We start from the raw sequence: 24,665 nt of genomic DNA, 5'->3' as shown, positions 1-24,665 counted from the left end.
TGGAGTTGGCCCTGAACATCTTAACATTTTTATAACAAATAAAATAAAAATAGTGTCTTGTTCCTTATAAAAAAACGTTAATAAAATCAAAAGAGTCGGGGTGGTATGATTTAAATGTCAACTTCATGATATTTAATTTGATTGACAGCTTTTACTTAATATTTCTGTATAGAAATAAAATAGAATCCGTATATTTTATATGTCTTATACATTTTATATGATTGCGATAAAATATTTTTTGCTATTTTATTCTGCACTGATCTCTACATACCACGTAGGGTTCTCTGGATGTGCATTTGCGAACGAATTAGTGAATGAAATATGAAATGAATACACAAAATTGTCTATGGTGCATGTGATATGTCATATCAAACATTCTCTTATTTTGTTGTTCAGTAAAGATTTTATGATGTTCCTGGTGATATTTTATTATGGAAAGTTACCAAGCCGAATATGACAAGAACAGTGTTTTGTCTGATACATTTTGGAGGACACCACAACGTGCAATCCCTGGAAGACCTTTACAAAGGGTGGAGAAGAACGAGGTTATGTCTGGGTCATCGTATCAACAATTCCAGGCATCTGTGAACGATGCCTGGGACCTCGGAGACGACGACATCATATCTGGTATCGCGGAGGCGAAGATATCGAAAGCCATATCGGAAACTGCAGCTTTAAATGTAATAAATTCGCATAGGAATAGTACGAAAAATGTAAACAAAAGTGACGTCAAAGTAGAGAGTGAAAATATTAAACCTAAAGAGGAGGCGTTGGCCGTTCGGAAAAATGAAATCAGAAGAACTGGTAGTGCCGTGGGGAGTAGCACAGGACTTATCAGACATTACCCCGGGCGTCCTCGCCCAGTCAGACTCTCCGCGCTAGCGTCACGCGAAGAAAGCAGTGAATCAAAACTAGAAAGGTTTCAACAAATCCTCGAAAGTCCTGTCTTGGATTTGGATGAGTTGAAACAGTTGAGTTGGTCTGGAATACCTATAAAAGTATGTGGTTTTATTATATAATAAGCTTGCTTTAAATAAAAATCTCTTTTTGTGGTTACAATTTTAGTTAAAAACATCACTAATTAGTCGAAATTGATGGTGTTGAAATTATTGTTATATAACAGACTTCTTAGGTATGAAAAGCATTTTAATGATCGATATCATGTCCTTTATCCTCCATGCCTTTTAAACCTAAAATGTTATTCACTCATCTATATATTTAAAAGTAAGTCGTGTTAGTGACACTATTTATAACTCAAGAACGGCTGAATCTATTTGACTGAAAATTGGTGGGCAGGTAGCTTAGAACCAGGAAACGGACATAGGATAATTTTTACCCCGTTTTCTATTTTTTTATTCCGCGCAGACGGAGTCGCGGGTAAAAGCTAGTTATTAATAATTTTAACAGATTAAAGTATGTAAACAACTTTAATTATGAACAGACATACATTATATTGATATTTAACATGTTCAAATTCATTGCTTGTTAAAATGTATCTTAAAGAAAGGTCAAAAGCTTATCTCAAACTCTTTGACAAAAAAACATATCACTTAATTGCTTGGAAGTGCAGATCTGCTGATGTTTATAATTTCATGAGTAAGCATTTTACATAGCCACATAAGTTTAAACAAAGATTATACTAAGACTAGATTGTTAATTATTATTATTTGTTCACACAATGTCATTTAACTAGCTAATGTGTGTGTTGAATTATTAATACTAGACAGACTACCAAACTTATTTGTATGGTTTCTTAGTAAAAAAAAACAATAAAATCGTATACTTGATTTTGACGGTGACGTTGTTAATGTTGACATATATTATCTACAGAGTATTTATTTCTTTTAAACTTTAGATCATTACTTTCAGACAAGAGCGGTAACATGGCGCCTCCTAGCTGGTTACCTGCCTGCGAATGCGGAGCGTAGAGCGGAGACACTAGAAAGAAAGCGTGCAGACTATAAGCACCTTGTGAGACAGTACTATGATGCGGAACGTGAAGAGGATACATACAGACAGATACATATTGATATACCTCGTATGAGCCCGCTTGTTGCATTGTTCCAGCAGATTACAGTTCAGGTACGGTAATTGTCGAAATCCAGTGATGGTAGCTAATTTAAGATACTTAAATAAAGTTACTAATGTCCTTGGTTTTTGGGATATTTCTGTCATCTGTGATTTGGCACTGAGTGCAAAAATGACAAAGAAAACATTGATGACAAATAGATAAACAGAAACAAGACAAATATTGGCTTTGGGTCTTGTCTATTCTGATTAGGGCATCGAGACCGGGTATACCCGGACCGAAAAAACCCGGTTTTTCCCGGTTCTGAGGATTACAAAAAAACCCGGGTTTGATTATTAAAACTCGGGTTTATCGGGTTTTTTTTTAATACTTTTGTTTTTGTAATTTATTAAGTTTAAGCCACTTCGAATGCAATAATAAGTAAATGGAATAAAAATACGCTTTGATAAATTATTAATTATTACGTAAAACGTAGCTTCGTTGCTACGTTCCTATCAATTGTGCGATATCATTCGATGAATGGACATCTAATAAAAATAGAACTTATATAGGGCTCACTTTACATTCACCAAATTTTGCAAGGGATAGCAGTTTTCGAAATCTAGGTCTCATACGAATTCACAGGTCCTTGAATGCAGCCTCGTGCGTACAATTGATTTAGGCCAAGTTGGACGAATATGGGGGTGGTTGCATTAGGGAAGTCCCTTAAGTCATACCATCAGCTATGCATCGCTCATGCCGTTCAGCTGGCAATTGTGGATGTAATGTACAAACACAATGCCGGCTTCGAGGAAAACGTCGCTCAGCTTGCCGAACTTGACGAGGATGAAGATTTACCTTCATCAGTATTGGCTCAAAGACTGCGAACTGTAGAATTTAACGACGACACAAATTCTACAGACAATGACGAGGATGGCGTTGAATTTAATAATGAATCCACGTTTATGGGGTCTTTCAGTTCACCATATTTTAGATACAACGCACTGCTATCAAAAGTACGAATAGTGGTAAAAATCTTCTAAAAATCGACAAAAAACGATGACGTCCTTCAAAAACATGCCAGAGCTGATTTGGACAGGAGTACTCCCTGCTATTAGATGGGAAAACGCGCTGGAGTAGCATTTCTGCCATGTTAGGTCGGTTTCTGAAATTGAAAATATTAGGTCCTTACATATGAAATTGGCGTTTTTCGTACTGGCCACTTTAATCACGAATTTCTCCTCTTTGGTAAGGAATTCCAAATTCAAATTTGTACAGCTATAGACTCATGTATTTGTGGTTCGATGACCGTCATTCATTTGTTTTTTTTCTTCTGTTTTTTTCTGTTTGCGTCACTCATTTTACAAAATGGAAAACTTAAAATATCGCATTATTTACGAGTACGAGTTCCGCCGTGGCACTAGTGCTGCGGAAACGACTCGAAGGGTGAATGATGTGTATGGCGGTCGTGTTGCAAAAGAAAACACAGTTCGTTTTTGGTTCCAACGTTTTCGTTCTGGAAATTTCGATCTGCAGAACAAGCCCCGTGGACGGCCTGAGACTCAAGTTGATAATGAAGAGTTGAAGGCTATTGTGGAAGCGGATCCATCGCAAACCACGTCCGAGTTAGCTGCAGGCTGCGATGTTAGTGATAAAACTGTTTTAATTCACTTGAAGCAAATTGGGAAGATTAAAAAGCTTGAAAGGTGGGTACCTCACGAATTGACTGAAGCAAACCGGCAAACGCGCGTCGACTGTTGCGTTACATTACTAAACCGGCACAATAATGAAGGTATTTTAAACCGAATCATTACCTGTGATGAAAAATGGGTTCTTTACGATAATCGGAAGCGCTCAGCGCAATGGTTGGATCCTGGCCAGACAGCCAAATCCTGCCCCAAGCGAAAATTAACCCCAAAAAAGTTACTTGTAAGCGTTTGGTGGACTAGTGCCGGTATTGTTGATTACAGTTTTCTCAAATCTGGCCAGACTATTACGGCTGATGTCTATTGTCAGCAATTGCAAACCATGATGGAAAAGCTAGCGGCTAAACAACCTAGGCTGGTCAATCGCTCCACGCCACTGCTGCTTCACGACAACGCTAGACCACACACTGCGCAACAGACGGCTACTAAATTAGAAGAGCTTCAATTGGAAAGTCTAAGACATCCTCCGTACTCCCCGGACCTTGCTCCAACAGATTACCATTTTTTTCGAAATTTGGATAACTTCTTGCAAGGGAAAAAATTCAACTCCGATGGGGCAGTCCAAATCGCCTTCAAAGATTTTATTGATTCCCGTCCGACTGGTTTTTGTAGTAAAGGGATCAATGAACTACCTATGAGATGGCAAAAGTGCATAGAAAATAATGGTTCATACTTTGATTAATTAAATATATTATATTAAAAAATATTCGACTTTTTGTTCCTCCCATACAAAACGCCAATTTCATATGTAAGGACCTAATATCTATTAGAAAAGCTTTAATTGCTTTAAAAACAGATACTGCATTTACTAATGATGACTGGAAAAATATAGATGAGATCCATAAAATATTGGATGTTATTAAAACTGTCGTCGAGGCGCTATATCGACGCGATGCAACTTTACTTACAGCTGATTTCCCTAAAATTTGCTTTGAAGAAAATGGATGAAATGACCATGACCACTAAGTCACAAAATGGCAACTGCATTGAGCAAACGATACGCAAAAAGAAGACTAACTCAAGCAGCAACACTACAGTACTTGACTAATCCGGGTAAATATTTTGAGAACATTCAAAATGAAGATAAAACTGTTTTTTATCGGCCGTAACAGGTTATGAAAGGCTAAACGAAATTGTTAATCTGATTAAACGCACAACCAAAAAAAAGTATATATATACCTCTTATATACCTATACCTATATACCTCTTGAAAATTTGCCAGCGCCAGACCAAAACCTGCGAGAAATTGACATTTTATTTTCCTTTATATTTTGTATTCATTGTAGGAAATCGATATATAAACGCAGATTAGTGTATTTTAAAAAATTACAATGGAAAGATCGAAATACTCGAAAAAACCGGTCTACCCGGGTTTTGATACTCTTAGACCCGAAAACCCGGGTTTTCAAAATTGAACCGAGTTTCGATGCCCTAATTCTGATCTTTCTACTTTTAGAGAATTATTAGTCAAGATCATCTCGAGCGAATTGCGCGCTAAAGTTACCAAAAACCAAGTGTCAGATAGCTGTAGTGAGGCGACGTAAGCGTTGATATTTGACATGTCAAAACTATTTGAACTCACTTCATGTCTCATCAGAGCTAAAAATGTATACACCTAAGTCTGTTTTTACACGGTAGATTGGTTCCAGAAGAAGCCGTGTAAAAAAAAACCGTGTAAAAAAAGACATTGATCTTATACAAAAATGGGTGATTTGTTCCTAATCTCTAAAACCTATTAAAATTAGTGAAAAACAAGAATTTTTAAGAACAAGAATTCATGTTTATTTTATGAAATTTAATGGAAAATCAAATTTGCCTGCAAAAAATTTCTTTACCAAACACGTCTTATTGCATTGACAGTTCACAAAATATTAACACCTTTCAATTGCTCTGACCAGTCAATTTTATTGTATGCACATAAAGGGAATTCCCCTAAATTAGTGCTATTCACATTTGCTTTGACCAGTAAAAATTGTTTGTACGCGCTAAAGGGGAATTCACTTAAATCTTTAAGCTAGTGTTCGCAAACTATCGATACTATCGATGGTTTCAGACTTTTTTCTTTCATAAATACTTTTTTGTGATATGAACATACTTCGCAAAAATTAAATTTGACAAAAAAAATTTAAGTACATAAAATTTCAAATCGTGCTAAATGGAATAAAATCGTGTAAAAAAATTAAAAATATTCAATTTTCAAACCGTGTTATATCAAAACCGTGTACAAAAAGACCGTGTAAAAACAGACTTAGGTGTATATTTAGAGTTAAAAATTCCTTGAAAAACTTCATAGTGATATGAAATTTATGTTGGTAATGTTATTGAAATTATTGTATTGATAATATTTGATTATGGAAGTTAACTTTGAATATCTGAAAGACTGATAGTGTCATTGTTGTCTAAATTCTTTTGGGTGCACCTTGGTTGGTAATTCAACAACAAAAGTAGATTATATATATTACTTTGTACAAATATTATATAGTAACTTTTATCCGCGACTTCGTCCGCGCTGAATAAAAAAAAATGCACACAAGATAAAAAAGTTCCTATGTCCGTCTCCTAATTCTAAGCTATCTTCCCATCAATTTTCAGCTAAATTAGTTCGACCGATCTTGAGTTATAAATAGTGTAACGAACACGACTTTCTTTATATATATAAAAGATGTGAAAGTTTGGATGGATGTTTGTTTATTATTACATAACTCCAGAATGGCTGAATGGATCCTTTTTTCTCATCTAACTTTTTTCGCGTAATTAAAAAGGCAAAAGTTCTTAGTGGCCAGTATGCCACATCTTTGGTAAAAATTTTAATTCTGCATTGAACAAAGAAATTTTTAATAGTGGTACATTACATTCTTGAATAGTACATAAGCTGATAAGTTTTTTTTTTTAATTTCGGGCAGATGAAGTCGCGGACGCAAGCTAGTTTTGTCATAAATATTTATGTTGCATAGGGTCACAAACCTTTGGACATATAATTTTAAAATTTGCATATTTATGTGGCGTTGACTTCTAAATTTTAAAGAGTATTGACCGTTACTTGAATAATTTTCATATTTTTGCATACATATATAAAGTTTTATATAAACATGTTTATATTATACAAAAATATAATAAGGTTTATGAAAATGGATTTGTTATAATTTTAATTATAATTTTTCGTCTTTAACTTTTCGTTTCGCGGTTTTTGTATAATATTTTACCATGATAAAATTTTAAAATGTTGAACATCATCATCACTGTCCTTCTCCCACTTACGGTAGGGTCGCACCAGGTTTCCACCCTCTATCACCATCTACTCTCATCTTTGTCATCTCTTCCTTCTTCTCCTTAACACGTCATTCTTTCCTCATAACATACAATTCAACATTAAAATTTTATTTTTAACTTTTTCTACTACTGGTGCATTTTAAAATGTTGAATATTACTTGTATAATTATAGCAGGTTTATGAATCTCGGTGCGTGTTATAGTTGCGGCTATATTGCATCGGCCACCTGACACTAATTGCAATATGATGCACTTCCGCCGTAACCATTTATTAATGTTGTAATCAAGGGAAAAAATCATCTATATACATAGAAGAAAGTCGTGTTAGTTACACTACAACTCATGATCGGTTGAACTGATTTAGCTAAAAATTAATGGGGAGGTAGCTTAGAACTAGGAGACGGACATAGGAACTTTTTTTTATTTTGTGTGCATTTTTTTTATTCCACACGGACGGAGTCGCGGGTAAAAACTAGTTTTAAATATAAATCAATGTTTGTGTGTCTATTCTCTATGTTGGTTGTTTCATGTTGGGCCAACATATCGATCGGCTCAATGAGGTTTTTTTTCGCAATGGGCAAATTGATTGGTAGATTGATCGGCTCAACGGGACATCCTTTGTTTCCTCTGTTTTCCTAAAATAATAATGATGGACCGGGTTACTGCACCACATTCTATTTATATAGAGCAAAAGTTACAGGTTGATCAAAAATTATTAGTTGCCGCACGCGACTCCGTCCGCGCTCAATTGAAAAAAACTTAATTAGTAGCCTATGTGTTCTTCAAGACTATGTTCTACATCTATGCCAAATTTCATCGAGATCCATGCAGCCGTTCTGGAGATACCTTCAAACAAACATCCATCCATCCATCCATCCATCCACTAATAAACAACATTAACTACAGATGTATAAATAAATCATATTTTATTATACCCAGGTGATGTTCGAGCGCATCCTGTACATATGGGCTATTAGACATCCCGCGTCTGGCTACGTGCAGGGTATAAACGACCTGGTGACACCATTTTTCATGGTTTTCCTGCAAGAGGCTGCGCCGGGCAAGGAGCTGGACAACTTTCCTCTGGACCAACTGACGCAGGAGCAACGGGATATAATAGAAGCGGACTCATTCTGGTGTCTGTCCAAGTTCCTTGATAGTATACAGGATAATTATATATTTGCACAACTCGGCATACAGTACAAAGTAAGTTGTGTTAAAGAGTATATACCTTCCTTAAAGGCCGGCAACGCATCTGCGTTTCTGGCGTTGCGGATGTCTAAGGGCGTCGGATCAAATAACTTTAGGTGGTCCGTTGTTCGTTTGCCCCCTTCTTCTATAAAAAAAATGTGAGCCGTCATGGGACGCCTGGCAGATGTGAAACATCGTGTGTGTACAAGTAATATGCATAAAAGATAATATTATTAAAATAAAAAAAATGTATATATGTATACCTCAGTATAGCGTGGCGACCCGTCGCCACACCGTACACTCTACTACACATAAAATATATATATATATGTATACCTTAGTATAGTGTGGCGACCCGTCGCCACGGCAAGCGTCGCCACGCCAACAATTCGGTTTACAAGTGAGCCTATAGATGTTTCACATCAAAAAACTTTCTTACTGTGGCTTTCTGAGACCATAATCTCTATATAAAACATATCTTCATCTCTGTCATTATCTTAGCCAAAGCAGAGATAACAATATGTTTTAAGCGGGGATTCTGGTCTCAGAAACCCACGGTGAGTAATTTTTTCGTTCAAACGTATAATTAGGATAAATAAAATATTAGCGTTTCCACGAAAGAGACATACATAAGGATTATTTTTATGTGTATACGTCTCACAATTTTTTAAGCACTTAATATTCCTTTATGAGAGATAAGAATATAAAAAAAAATTGGAAGAAATATAGAGGAAAGCTTAGATGAAGGTATAATTTACGATGTATAAAAGCTTATTTACAATACGAATTTAAAATTGTACTTTTTTCTAACCTAAAAAATATGTTTCCAGGTAAATCAACTGAAAGAGTTGATACGTCGCATCGACCAACAATTACACGAGCATCTGCAGACGCATGGAGTAGACTATCTGCAGTTCTCGTTCCGATGGATGAATAACCTGCTCACGAGAGAGATACCCTTACCCTGTACTATACGACTTTGGGACACATATCTCGCGGAATCGGACGGGTTCGCGACCTTCCAACTTTACGTGTGCGCCGCCTTTCTACTGCATTGGCGGGAAAAACTCATGCTGGAAAAAGACTTTCAAGGCCTTATGATATTACTACAAAATGTACCCACACAAAATTGGACAGATTCTAACATAAGTCTGCTCGTAGCTGAAGCTTACAGGTTAAAATTCGCATTCGCAGACGCGCCAAACCATCTGCACAATGCCGCCAAATCTGACAGATGACGTGTGACGTCACGCTGACGCAATCAAGCGAATCACCGCCTTACGTACGACGGCGCAAAGCTCTATTTCGGATGACGTTTGTCAATAGTGAATGGACTGAAGAGGGCAGGGTATTGGAAATTCGACTTTATGATGGGGGAATTAAGGTTCACATTTGTATGGGTAGCTTTGTATTGTAAAAGGCCTAAAGTAAGTGTGGATTTGTTTAGCCTGTAATAAAGTGCTACCCGTTGTATGGAAAGCGACACGATCTTTGGTTTACCTTTATTTCTTTTTTTTTGTATGTCATTTATGTATTATTTGATTTTATTAAAATGTTATTTTACTTAGATTATAGCACAGTATGTTTAAAAAGTGTTTTATTGATTTCCTAGATAAATCTAAGACAAAGTCTGCTTACTGCAAATAAACTTTCAAGGAAAATGTATCCTTTCGTTGATAAAATTGTGGATTTGGAGTGGACAAGGATCAGGAAAAAAAATTATAAACACAAAAATTACTTGTGTGACAATGAAAACTAAAAAAGTCACCAAAACTCTTAAAAAGGGGGAGGTGGGATAAGTTTCTTCTGATTTATGTTCACAGGAGGTATGCAATAATAAGAAAGGCTAAAATAAGGTTTTTCCATTAAAGATTGAGTGAAAGCGCAAGTTTTTACAATAAACAAGCTAATGTTTATAAATTATAACATTATAAAAAAAAAAACAAAGAAATAAACCATAAGAAAAAATCAAAATTGCAAACAATGGTAACCCTATCAATGTTTTTCTTGTAATGTTTAATAAAAGATTAAATGTTAAAAAATGTGTTTTTTTACAAAAAAAATTAAACATTTGTTCCTAGAAGTTTATAAAAATTAAAATTCATTACAACATTTTTTGCTATTATTTGACCGTAGGCGCTTGGCAACATTGACCTTCGCACTTGCGCAGAACGGAATTGACCTTGACCTAGAGACGTATTGGCAGCTGATCAACCTTCATAAACATAAGTTTCCCCACATTGCAATCCTCATTTGCCAGAAAAAGTCAAATAAGTGCGTTTCAAGACATTGCAAGAACTAACGTAAATCAATCGTCTTCTGGTCTTACTACTAAAACTAAATTGTTTAAAAGATAAGATTTACAAAGGCCAATAGTTTCTTATGTTTGCCTCTGTTGTGGTTCCCCCGGGAAATGTGCAATCGATTCAGCGACCATGGACATAGTAACCTTGAACTTGAGTGGTAAGTACAACTACTTTTTAGGTAAGTGATAAATAATTATGTTTTAAGTTTGTTAGAATTCATTAAAACATATTTTCCTTAACCATTTTATGAAAAATATTGAGATATAGTTTTAGCTATAGATTTCGGTGCGAATCATAGATAACCAAGACGTTCAAATAAGTACTATATTGAAAAAAATATATTCAAACTTTCTCTAACTAATATTCAATATTTGACAGATAATAAAACGGTATTTTTTATAAAATGTGGATTTTAAGTAGGAATAAAGAACCTAAAACTAAAAACCTTATAAAATCTGTATATATAAAAGAAAGTTGTGTTAGTTACACCATTTATAACTCAAGAACGGCTGAATCGATTTGACTGAAAATTGGTGAGCAGGTAGCTTAGAACCAGGAATAGGATAATTTTTACCCCGTTTTTTTTTTTATTCCGCGCGGACGGTGTCGTGGGAAAAAGCTAGTATAATATAAAAACTAAAATATATCATTAAAAGGAGTCCCTTTAGGCAAGGTTCCGAAGATACTGGCAGAATTCCCCCTTCGAATAGTTAGACTAATTCTTTGTCTGAGCTCGTAGCCAGCTCTTCAGCTATTAATAACACTAATATTAATAAAACGTGTGACTTTAAATATTTAAATATTAATTTATTATTTATTGTAACGGAGACGCTTTTGACGGAAAACATTAACAGAGATTATACAAAGAGAATATATTATTCATAATTAGCGCGTTTCAGTTACCTCGAAAATATTGTCTGTGGTTTTCCTGAAATTAATGAGGAAAAATAAATAAAAATTTTGATATTAACATCAGAATTATATTTACTAATAAAATAATTATTTTCATGTTTAATGATTATTTATGTTTTTCAATTACATTATTTCAATGTACAACTTATTTTGTATAAAAAAACAAACACCCATGACCTAAAGGAATAGACAGATAAAAAGTTTTTTTTACAAAACGGCCGCAACTACATTAGCAAGAAGTTAAATTTTAAGGTAAAGATGCATTGCGTTTCTTACTTTTAATGGATAGAGGAGGATATGTCCAGAACGAACATATTTACCCTTCCGTCCTCTCCAATTGCACTTCCCTTATCATTTATACGATTGATTCTGTTACAAATATTTTGTTATTCATCATAACTAGCAGGTGCATGTAAATAATTAAATCGTGCGTAATTATGAGGTCATTTATTGTGTTATGACAGTAATTGGCTATTAATTTGTTGGACCAAGTGTTCGTTACCCGCAGTCGCTATCTTCTGTGGGAGACCACCTCATCCGGTTCGCCTTCCTGCTACGCACGATAACGAAAATGTTTTATATTTTAATAGTGATGTTATTACTAATTGTTTTTAGGTAAAATTAAATTGATTTTATAAAATTAAATATTATAGGTTATCAGATAATCTCTGTCTACCTATTGGTCACGTACAGGCATCAACTGTTATGAGAAAAAGTTTACTTATAAGACAGTCAATAATTTTGAAAAACAAAAAGTTTCAACGATTGTTAAAAGACTGGTGGTCTTTTGGACATTTTGTTACACCATAAGTCACTCTTGTAATTTAAATAATCACGATAAGTTAAAGCTAAAGTAAATATTATGTAATGTATTATGCTTACTGACGCGACGTTAATTGACCATTAAAGGTTACATAGTAAACATACACTAAGGGGGACCACTTAACTATTGTGAGAACAGCAGTTACAGATCAGTGATGTTATAAACTAAATAAGCTTTCGAATGAACGAGATTTACAGAGTTTTACTTCACTATAATTTGTTTGTCAAGCCTTTGAAATAATTCTGAATTAACATTGGACATCACTAATTAGTCAACAAAACAAAATGGCGTCGTTCAATATGGCGTACAAAGCATTGGTCGGGACTTAATTAGAACTATGTATTAACTCGCGGCTTTCCTCGTAGATAAGAGGGATTTATAATGGTAGCACAAACGAATAGTCGGCCAATTGTGTTCTTGTGAATTCGTTGCATGGATGCGTAAAAATATTGCATACTTCCCGATTTATAGGTATGTATTAACAATTTTTTTGGTGTTTATTTTAAATAACAATTAGTTTTAATTATTGTTAGTATAAATTGTATATTACATATATGTTATCATTTATTTAATATAACTGCATCTATCGTTTATTATATTGTAAAACTCTGTAACGGTTTTCTCAACGGTAAACCGTTATTTTAAATTATTATCTGTAAAAACTTAAGAAGAAGACAGGAAGATTATCAGAGAAGAAGAGAAGAAATAAAACTCGTGTCAGTTGCGGCTCATCGTATGGCAGTTTGCTTGATGATATTGCCAGCTGCCTAGCGAAGGGCAACAAAAGACAGAGTTTGCGACGGACAGGAAAGAAAGAAGAACAAAAGAACACAGAAAATAAGTGTGAAACAAATGCAGTTAATGTATAGGTATATTGTTTATTTAAATAAAAATAAGTATTGTTAATACTTATTTTTATTTTAAATGTCTTATTTTTAATATTATAAACTAGCTTTTACCCGCGACTCCGTCCGCGCGGAAAAAAAAATAGAAAACGGGGTAAAAATTATCCTATGTCCGTTTCCCGGTTCTAAGCTACCTGCCCATCAATTTTCAGTCAAATCGATTCAGCCGTTCTCGAGTTATAAATAGTGTAACTAACACGACTTTCTTTTATATATATAGATATTTGATTACAATTTATATATTTTAACGTGATTAAAAGTTTTCAATTTTAATATTTTAGTGTCAAAAGAAACTGTTATTTTAAATGAGTACTTTATAATTAGGAATCTTTATAGATATAAAGTTTTATCAGTTAAAAGTTTACGAATTAATAACTTTGTGAATAAAAAACTATCTCCATTCTTTTCAGAAAAAATAAGATGAGATAATGTTTTGTACAAGTGTTTCGACAGTGGAAACTCACCGTAAACATTTATCATAACAAACATCTCATAACTGATTTCATTATACTTTCTTTAAATTTATTTTAATTTTAATAATCATACTTATCTAATTTTATTTTATATAAATTTAAATTTAAATTAAATTAAATTTTTAATTATCATACTAATCTAATTTTATATTATATCGATTTAAATTTAAATTAAATTTCTTGATCCCACAGTCAAATTATTTTATATAATTTTGTGTGACATAGTTCTATTTTAGGTTTTTTATTGTATTGTAAATAAATAATAATAATAATAATTTACATCAAACTTTTATAAAATTTATGACATCAGTTGCTTCTTAGAAATCAAAGTACGACTCAACTTCAATGTACGTCTTTTCTACAATAGTTTATGTTATAATGTTATTGACTGCAAAAACCATTTGCGTAAATAATTATCGTATTTTATAAAGATATCCTAAAGTAAGTATTTACTTCGTAATTTATATAAGCCTAATAAAATTGAATTGAAAAAGAGATTATTATTATTATAGTAAAAATGTATTCGTAAATTGTTTGCAGAACATGAACATATCTTATATCCACAGAGTGCATCGACATCAGGCTTTATGTGTGCTTGCCCATTGCTATGTATCTTTTATTTTGTGTCGGAACGCAGAGTCGGAATATTTCTATTTCTTCTAGAAGAACGTAAAATCTTCCTTTACTATTGAAATTATGAAAAAATTGTTAATTTCAAAATCAAAACTATCGGAAAACAACATCGTTGAGCAGCAAATCGCCTAATGTTAATTGATCCGACTAGGATTGCCAGGTCGCCAAACCTACTAGCCGGACAGACCAGCCAGTTTGGCTGAACATTTGGGTAGAAATGTCGGACACCCTGTATTATTTAGAATTTTATCCCAGTATTAATAGGTACACTCTCGTTTGGGAAATGTAAAAAGCCTAACAAAAGCCAGACAACCGTTTATTTTGGCCGGACACGCAATCAAAAAGCCTACCGCTTTCTGTCTAGTAAAACATTTTTTTTTAATTTTATTCATAATAGTTCAATCATATCGAATTAAATCAATTTAACCTTTGTGTCGGAATGTACAGAACATTGGACAACGTCTTTGCGAATTTCGAAGGCTGCGGTGCATCCCAAACTATGAACGTTTTGTGTACTTGAACTTGGTTGCATGACCAGATGCCGTCCTTGATGAGCCGGTTATCTTTATCTTTTATATGTTTTACTAATATTGTAAATGCGAAAGTAACTCTGTCTGTCTGTCTCGCTTTCACGTCAAAACTACTGACCCGATTTAAATCACATTTGGTACACAGATGGCCTAGAACCTGAAAAAGGACATAGGCGGATAAAAGGGTTGTAAGGGGTTGAAAGTGGAGTTAGTTTATGTATGGAAGTATCGTCTCTTTGCAGTTAGAAGTTTGAAACGTATTTTTAAGCTGTTGATACAACAGCGTATATACAACATTGATAAAACTAAATATACGTTCAGAGTTCGAAAATTTTTTAACCTCAAGGATGCAGAATAACAATAGGGGATGAAAGTATGTATGGGAATATGTAAATCTATATATATAAAAGAAAGTCGTGTTAGTTACACTATTTATAACTCAAGAACGGCTGAATCGATTTGACTGAAAATTGGTGGGCAGGTAGCTTAGAACCAGGAAACGGACATAGGATAATTTTTACCCCGTTTTCTATTTTTTTATTCCGCGCGGACGGAGTCGCGGGTAAAAGCTAGTTTTGAATAAAATAATTAATCTACGTCATTAAAATGCTACCACAATAAAGTATTTCACGCGGACGAAGTCGCGGGCACAGCTGGTATTTTATATGTTTATATATAGAACAATATGTATGCACATTGAATAACATAGTGAACTATGTGAGATTGAAGTGAGTATAAAAATTTAAAGACTTAGAAACTAAGAAGTATCCTATAGATGTAATGTTTGGGAAATTGTTAAGGAAATGTAGTTAAAAGAAAGCCCTGTGTATTTAAAATGTTAAAAAAAATATGGTTTGTTCGTTTAGGAATTTATTTAATATGACGTATGATTCAATTTGATTCCAAAGTAGAGTAATTCATAGCTTTTATCGTCAGAGAAATTAGAAAAGCCTTTGTGTCCTAAGCTCACACTATTTGTTGACTACAATTGACATATAAAGTTTTTACGTACTTTCTGCTAACAAACATTTTATGGGAAAACGATCATGAACTGGATCATATTCTTAGTGGGTTATGCGTTTCCACTGGTCGCACACTGTCGGTTACATCATTGAAAATTGAACACATCTAATATATAAAATTCTCGTGTCACAGTTTTCGTCACCGTACTCCTCCGAAACGGCTTGACCGATTCTCATGAAATTTTGTGAGCATATTCAGTAGGTCTGAGAATCGGCCAACATCTATTTTTCATAACCCCCTCCCCATTTTTTAACTGCGCGGACGGAGTCGCGGGTGACATCTAGTAATTCTATAGATATAGCGTTCAAACGCGGTCTGTCGCATAAAGATAATCGCTCAGTGGAAATACGACACTGGATGTTCGTTGTTCATGGGAAATAAACAACTTCAATAATCAATTAAAAGCTTTTACGTTTTTTATTTTATTTTTTATGCGTGCATTGATCTATGTCGATATGATACTTTCCTGTAGAATAATATAACGATGTGAAATCTTTGCATACCAACAATGTATTGATTTTGCTACTGTAGAGCATCTTAAAAGAAAATATAGCAGATGAATTTCACTGCATGAATCCTTTATTAATAAATGTTGTCATCTTTTTCATTATTTTTAAACGAGCTTTTACCCGCGACTCCGTCCGCGCGGATTAAAAAATAGAAAACGGGGTAAAAATTATCCTATGTCCGTTTCCTGGTTCTAAGCTACTTGCCCACCAATCTTCAGTCAAATCGATTCAGCCGTTCTTGAGTTATAAATAGTGTAACTAACACGACTTTCTTTTATATATATAGATAAACAGAGGCAACTGTAATAATATAAATATCACGGTTAAGAATACTATTGTCAAAAATACTATTCAAGTAAGTTCGTGTTAGGAAGTTTTGTAAAATACTTCAACGAGACGGGTCTCTTCAAATAATTTCTTGTAATTCTCAAAATGCTTTTTTCTTATCACCTTTTTCTTTAGGTATATAACTACGAAGACAATGATATTTTTTATGAATGTTATTTAAAAAAAATAACAAGAAATAGACACTTAAAACATTACTTATATCTGTGACTGTATTTAATACCGAAAAAAAAACATATTTCGTTCAAATGATGTATTTACGTTTGTTTATAATGAATATTCAATTTTTGACATTTTTGTTTGTCCGCAAATCCGCGTTTATTCCGGGTAAACTCCGCAACGATTGGATTTTGACGGATCTTTCATTAGAAGGTAACTGATATGTGCGGGAATAACTTGGTTACTTTTTATTTTTTATTCCTCTGATTGGTGACGAAGTTGCGGGCAACCGGTAGTACACAATCTAGTTTAATGATTATAAAAACAATATAATTAGCTATAGTAAGCAGGAAATACCGGAGGATAAAGAGATATTAAAGATGTAATATTTGCTAATTATAACAGTAATAGGCAAACATTATAAATTATTTAATTATGTTCATAGATTCCCACACACCTAATGAATTATAACATATTTTATGAGAGTCGGAAAAAATAATAGGCATATTTTAACAGCTTGTATATAAAAATAAATTAACGTTATCCTTTATAACAATAAACTCCCTGTAACATTGAAGTGAGCCCAACTTGGTCGGTTTGCGTTAAAACCCACATATTGAAACACTCTTTATAGCGATACGCCATTCTCTATTACGAAGAAATATGTTCATATTACATACCATACATACCACATACCAACCCGCACTTGGCCAGCGTGGTTGACTATGGCCTAGTCACCCCTAACTTAGGGTAGGCTCCGAGCCCCTCGGTGGGGACGTATAGTGAGCTGATGATGATGATGATGATGATGTTCATATTTGTAGACAGTAAATATTCATTATCGGTATTATTGTTTACGTTATGTTATCTTGTTAATTTGGTTGTCTTTTTGTTCACTCCATATCACGACAACTCTCTATAACGACAAAAATGATCAGTCCCTTGAGTTTCGTTATAAAGAGTTTACACTGTATATGAATTGAAAGGTTTTCATGAATAAGCTAAAATACGGCAAGTATTCGGGTATGAATTCTGGTCCTTTCCTTTGTGACCTAAATCATTTCTGTATAATTTATTGAGCACCTAAACACCACCTTGACACCACATACATATAGTGGGAAAGAAGTACGACTTAGGATCCTTCATCGAGCATACTATTTCCATAAAGGCCGACAGCGCATCTGCAGTTCCTCTGGTGTTTCGAATGTCATAGGCGTCATTGATCACCTCGGTGTTCCGCCCCCTTCTCTTATAAAAAAGAGGATCTAGGAATCAAATACTCCAACCATCGTTCAGTCAGTTTACAATGGAACTGTCACTGTCAGATGAATAGTAACTTCTGTGTCATTGCCAGTATCTATGACTTCCTTGGCGAGATTCTCACAGATGCAAGACAATAAATAATTCAAGTTCACAAACACGGGCTACGTATAATTGTCTTAACTTGTTGTGTGACTAGGTTTTGACTGTGTTTTCCTATTGTTAAATTGTGTAGTTTTTTTTTTATTGCAATAATATAGTCATATAAGAATAAAATATAACGGTATCTAAAATAAACATTATTGGAATTTATAGCCTTGTTTATTTACCGTGTATTTGTAAACGTAACTTACTATTTTTATGATGCGTTAGTAAATAAGTAATTTGATAAAAATACGGTAAAACAATCATAGTATCATTAACAAACATAAAAACCATATTTGTAATATATGATATAGAGTGCAATTATTTTAAATAGCTGTTAGTTATACTACTACTTTTACTTGACAATGTGATAATGATTCATAACGGTCCCTTGAGTCCTGATATCTTAGTTAAATAAAAATGTAAAATGAAGTCTATCATAATTATGTAAAAAAAAATCTAGTCAGAACTTTAAAACATTACGATAAATATATCGACAAAAACCGACAAACATTGAAGATTTCACAGTAATTACTGGCTGTCAAGTTTCCCGCGCACGGCAATGTCTTCCCGCCACAACTCGAACGCAGTTGCTTACCGTTGACCGAGAAAAAAACAACGTCGCCATCTTTTTTACTTATTTTTTTATTCTTGCGTCGTATTTGCCGTTTTATTGTATCGTCTAGGCTGTTTATATATAGAGGTGGATCCTTCAACCCCGAGGCCATATCAGAACAATCCCGCGAAGAATACACCGGCATTGAAATGTACCGGTTAGTGATGTTCCTTTTTATTATAATGATTATTTCTGATAATAGTTAATTTAAATTTAGTGATTGAATTTTAATTTTGTTTTTTTGAAAATTTAAAAATTATGTGATTTGATCTATTATTATTTTTGTGTTTTGTGCATTTACACTTATGGATGTATTATAAAAAAAAAAGTGCGTAAGTGGAAAGAAATAAGAAAAACACAAGAGTGTTTAATACTACATTTTATAATTAATCTATAATATTTAATGATTTATTTAAAATTAAATAACCTAAACACACACTGTAAGTAAAAAATATAATTTATTTAAAAACTTAAGATTAATTAAATATCAAATGGTAAAATTACTTTAGTCTTTTGAAAAAAAAAACCGTAAAACATAAATCAAATAAATTAGATAAATTAGTCGGAATATTCGTGAACTGCGAACGGCGCGTTTCCCTCTAAACAGCATTGTTTTCATCACAATGATGTTTTTAATTACCATCAAGTTTTAAACAGCAAATGTACTTGACGCATTCGGTCCGTGTTAACACAGATTCATAGCACGCCCTGCGATCATGCACTTTGTTGCTGGCAGTTTATTAACTGATTTTTTTTTATAATCTGCCTTGGACTATTCCCGGCTGTTCCCGCCCTTTTTAGTGTAATATGTATAGATAGCGATTTTATTTTTTTGGACATACTCTGTGTAGGAAAAGAAACATTAAATGAATATGATTTGGTACATTTAGGTTGAATGACCGCTTAAATTATTAATTTAGTGACCAAACTAGTACTCTATAACTTGTCTACGGTGATTTTTCTTGTCATCTGTAATTTGTTTTATAGTTCTTTCGATAATTTTTAATGGCCTAATGATAAAGAGTTCAATACACCTACAATCTCCAAAAGTCTAATCGAAAATATTTTCTTTTTTAGGTAATGAATGTTGGTTTTTTTTTTAAAGATTTAAAGAGCTATATGTGTTTTATATAAATGATTTCGGTGGTTTGAACCACCGGTCAAAAATAATTTTAAAATATAATAATCAAAATACAAAGAATTCATGTTAACGACATTCCGTAAGGCCATCCTTCTTGTAGGTTATTTTTTAATCGTAACGGACGTATTTCCGAACGTTAGGAAGGCCTTTTACCATTGTTTTTAATAGTAAAGTGAAGTAGCACTGAATGCCAACTACTACATAGTATGTAGGTACTATTGTTCTCGATGCAATGATAAAAGTTTTTGTGTCAAAGCGGCAACTACGAAATATAATTGTAATAATTTACTAGCGTACGAGGAATTTGTACCGGGCGAAGTTATCGTGTAACTTAGATCGAAGAATATTTCATTGTATAGGTTTATTTATAATATAACTAGCTGACGCCCGCGACACCGTCCGCTCCGGATTAAAAAAAAACTTAATAAGTAGACTATGTGTTCTTGCAGACTATGTTCTACATCTGTGACAAATTTCAACAAGATCCGTCGAGCCGTTTCTGACATACCTTCAAACAAACATCCATCCATCTAAACATTCACATTTATAATATTAGTAAGATAAATATAACTGATTCCGTAAATTATAAAATGTTGTCTGAAACCAATCTACTAATTCGTATTTTAAAATCTTTACAATTTTGAGAAAATAACAAATGAATTATCAATGAAAACATTTTTAGTGAGAATTCGAGGGATGAAAATATGTTTTGTGAGAGTCGCTATGTTTCTCCGAGATGCTTCTACTTCATTCAAAGAACTTGTTGACAGACTATCGACATAAGAGGTAACCACAAACGACAAGAATTATTAAATATTTTTGCTATACACAATAATTATTAAATTATTGTGTATAGCAAAGCGGGAGATAATTTATTTTACATGACATTTATATTCATATTGTTTCACTGTGACATTGCAAGGGACCTCTGTTCACACGAGTTATTAAATTAAAAAAAATAATAATAGCATAAAAACCGCGTAATACTACATCGGTTTTGGCAACCCTAAAATATAGATTGCGGATGAACGCTTGATATCCTTGTTTCTTTGATATATAATAAAAGGGTCAACAATATTTTCTTATAGAAGTGCACTGACGGTGGAAATCCACATTCAACATTGGCAACTGATATCCCCAAAAAAAACCGACGATGAATTTTTTAATGTTTCAGTAACTTCCTGAGAACATTTATATAGGAAATGATAAATTGAGTTATTGTATTCTGCAAAATTATTTACGATTTACATATAATTGTATTCAATGATATTATTTGAAGAGGATTAAAAAACAATAATCGCTTAGAAATACCGGAAAATTATATCCAAGTTAAATCAAAAGGATTCAGAGTTTTTTTATGATTGAAAATTAACTTTTTTTATAGGAAATTATCCATACAAATCGATAATGAATATCAGATATGACTGTTATAAGTTTTGTTTACTTTTCGTACATATTTAAATGAGTTCAATGACTGAAACTTGAATAAATCACTTTAAAAGCTAATATAAAACAAGTATGTTAAAATAACATGTTCCTGATGAAGGTGAAATACGAAACATTTTGTTTAATTATTAAAACAAAATGTTATAGGAACATAGATAATTTAAATGATAACAGAAAGAAATTTAAAAGTAATAATTAAACCTACGGTTATGAATAACGTATTTTATAAAAGAATATTACAAAACAATTTAACTTCCACAACAAGGGAAATTCAAAACACTAATACATAATTGAAAATAAATTAGTACTTTTTTTTTTTCAGAAAACTATTATTATTGTTCCTGTGCGGACGAACGTTAACCGCGCCTCAGCAGGGCATTGAGACAATCGCTGACGTAAAGCCGACTATCTTCGACTACCCCGCAGAGGTATACAACCTACCCGCACACTATCCCGACGGCGACTCCCTCATCAATGTCGGTAGACCGTACAGCTCCCTCTATGATATGACAACTGAAAACATCGATCTAGAGACCACAGACTATAACGAAGAATTGACAGATGGTTATGACAAAATTACAGAATCTATACCACGTGATTATGAAAGCAAAGAAAATACAGCCGAAATATATTCCAATATTGGCTTATTCGCTAATAATTATTTACCAGGACAAAGGAGACTTGAAATTAAGAAAGAAGGCAATGTTGCCGACGTGACATATTCTGAAATAAGTAATAAGACTGATTTTAAGACGATTAATTCTACCAAAGAAAAATCTAGTAAAATAGAAGGGATAAATACAGAAGTTAAACCTACAGCTGTTGATAAAAAGTTATCTGACAAAAGCAAAACTGACGAAGTCGCAACAAATTTTAGCGACAGCAAAAATATTTTGAACAACAATCAAAATTTCGGAAGCACAGTGAATATTAAAAATATAGCAAATATAGTAGAAGATGTACCAAATTATGAAACTAGCAAACCTAGCTACTTCAGTAATGGCCGTAAAAGTTATTTAAATGAAAATTTTATTAAAAAAGGACGAAGAAAGTTCAGAACGAATTGTCGATGTGAAAAAATATGGAATTGTCCTAAACTGCAAATAACAGTGCCCAGATGTCCCGACGAGTATTTTATGTGTTGTTTCTAATTTAATATTAACCTAAAACTCCAAAGCTGTAAAACTTACATTGACACATTTTCATCATCATCAACAGCCTTTATCTGCCCACTGCTGGGCATAGGCCTTTCCCAATGCCTTCCACAGTACGCGGTCCTCCGCCTTTCGCATCCAACAACTTCCCGCCGTGCGGATTATGTCGTCGGTCCACCTGGAAGGAGGACGCCCCACACTCCTAGTCCCCTGCCGTGGTCTCCATTCTAGGACCTTTCTTCCCCATCTGGCGTCGTTGGCCCGACAGATGTGATCGGCCCATTGCCATTTCAGCCTACTGACTTGCCATCCCTTTAATTGTCTTTGACAAAACAAAGACATCAATATTTATAAATAAAAGTTTGACCGCAGTCGAATTTTACAGTTTTAGTGCGATGTGCTAACTGTGGCTTTCTGAGACCAAAATCCATGTTTAAAACATATCGAGGGGTGAAAGGCTATTTGTTTTAAGCGACATTTTTTGCGATATTGACTTATATCTATAAAAATGTCGCTTAAAATAAATAGCCTTTCACCCCTCGATATTGTTACCTATGTTTTATACAGAGATTTAGGTCTCAGAAACCATCGATAAGTTTGTCAGTTTCTAATGTAATTTTTAAGGACTCTTTCTTAATTTATTTTTAAATATAAAGTGATTAAATCATTTTTATGTAATTTTATTTTATTTAGACTTTGATAAGTGACGTTACAAATGTAAAACTGTGTACAGTTACGCTCGGAAGTGATAAAAAATAAATTAATTTTTGTACTACATTTAAATAATTTGTATTTTATAATCTGTCGACATTTCAATTATTTTTTATAATAATAAGGTAACTTTTAATAAAATACAAGAAACTGAGTGAAAGAGTAATACATAATTTATTTATTAGGTTTTTTAAAAACACATACGAAGAGGCAGTCAAACATAATCTATGGATAGACGATTCAGATATAATAGACGTCAATGACAGATATTTATTATCTATGGTTCAAAATTGTTACACATAAACACAAATACATTTATAAATATCATAAAGAGTATTCAATGAGATCGTATAGAAAAAAATATAGACGGACAAAGCTATCTAAACCTGTGGACATGTCAAAATAAATTATGACAGATCACTAGCGCCCTCATCTACTACTAGATCTAGAGTGCTGTAGCTAATTAATTATGAAACGGCTTAACTCACGTTTGATCGTCCGGTGACGGCACCGACTAGTTTCGGACCCATCGGGGGTCCATCTTCAGGGCAAGTGTTTAATCCGAAGACTTCGCGGTCGCTTCGCGTCTCGCACTGCGGGCCATAGCGCGTAGCGCGCGGCTCGAGGGGGCGGCGGGCGCGGGGGGCGCAGTGGCCGTTGCGTGCGTCGGCGACGGCGATGTCGACGAGTTCAAAATTGATGAGTCACTGTTGTTGTTAACATTAAACGGGGCGCAAAACGTAGTGACGATGTCCGACACGTATTCGTATACATATATATACGTATATATACAACACTCGCCCTGAAGATGGACCCCCGATGGGTCCGAAACTAGTCGGTGCCGTCACCGGACGATCAAACGTGAGTTAAGCCGTTTCTTAATTAATTAATTATGATGTCTCACGAAAGTTTAAACAATTTAAGTGCTGTAGCTGTCATATGTTTTCTTTTTTTGTCGTTCTGAAATAACTAACCGCGACAGCAGCGCCTCTCACACCAGCTCAGATATCCTTGTTTGACTATATTTCTTATGACATGTTTAGTGTATTAACAATTACATCTATGTCTTCCATATAATTGCTTTTACAATAGACAATCAATATTTTAAAAAAAAAACATTAATTTCCCGAAAACCAATCGCGATATTCATACACGTTGTTAAAAAGAACATTTAATGAAACAACCATAGACAAAACAAATACTGTTTTTTTTATAATAAATAACATACACACATTCAACTTAAAGACACATTTGACATACTTTCCTTTGGTTATTCTGAGATTAATATTTACTTATACGCTAACATTTAGATTTTCATATGAGCTTGAATTAACAACTACGATTACAAACATCGATAGCTTAAACAAGAATATAAAAATCCCAGCCTCTGTAAGCTCCAAT

At 33.6% G+C, this 24,665-nt stretch overlaps 2 protein-coding genes across 3 annotated transcripts; both read left to right on the top strand.

The window, feature by feature from the left end:
- The first annotated feature begins 314 nt into the window (after window positions 1-314).
- On the top strand, window positions 315-9,743 carry LOC106714545 (TBC1 domain family member 22B). Its single transcript, XM_014507614.2, has 4 exons — window positions 315-998; window positions 1,870-2,082; window positions 7,923-8,189; window positions 9,005-9,743. The coding sequence occupies exons 1-4, from the start codon at window positions 432-434 to the stop codon at window positions 9,410-9,412; spliced, it is 1,455 nt and encodes a 484-aa protein (XP_014363100.1). The 5' UTR covers window positions 315-431; the 3' UTR covers window positions 9,413-9,743.
- A 2,857-nt stretch (window positions 9,744-12,600) lies between these two features.
- LOC106714560 lies at window positions 12,601-22,996 on the top strand. 2 transcript variants are annotated; one of them, XM_045683186.1, is made up of 2 exons: window positions 12,601-12,686; window positions 21,722-22,996. In XM_045683186.1, the coding sequence occupies exons 1-2, from the start codon at window positions 12,652-12,654 to the stop codon at window positions 22,548-22,550; spliced, it is 864 nt and encodes a 287-aa protein (XP_045539142.1). In that variant the 5' UTR covers window positions 12,601-12,651; the 3' UTR covers window positions 22,551-22,996. The 2 variants fall into 2 exon arrangements, with proteins under 2 accessions (XP_045539142.1, XP_014363120.2); XM_014507634.2 differs by lacking the exon at window positions 12,601-12,686 and adding an exon at window positions 18,583-18,969.
- Window positions 22,997-24,665: the final 1,669 nt, after the last annotated feature.

Source organism: Papilio machaon, chromosome 21, assembly GCF_912999745.1.
Source record: "Papilio machaon chromosome 21, ilPapMach1.1, whole genome shotgun sequence".
Classification (NCBI taxonomy): Eukaryota; Metazoa; Arthropoda; class Insecta; order Lepidoptera; family Papilionidae; genus Papilio; species Papilio machaon.
The sequence above is the reverse complement of the archived record's forward strand: the minus strand, read 5'-3'. Positions and strand labels throughout refer to the sequence as shown.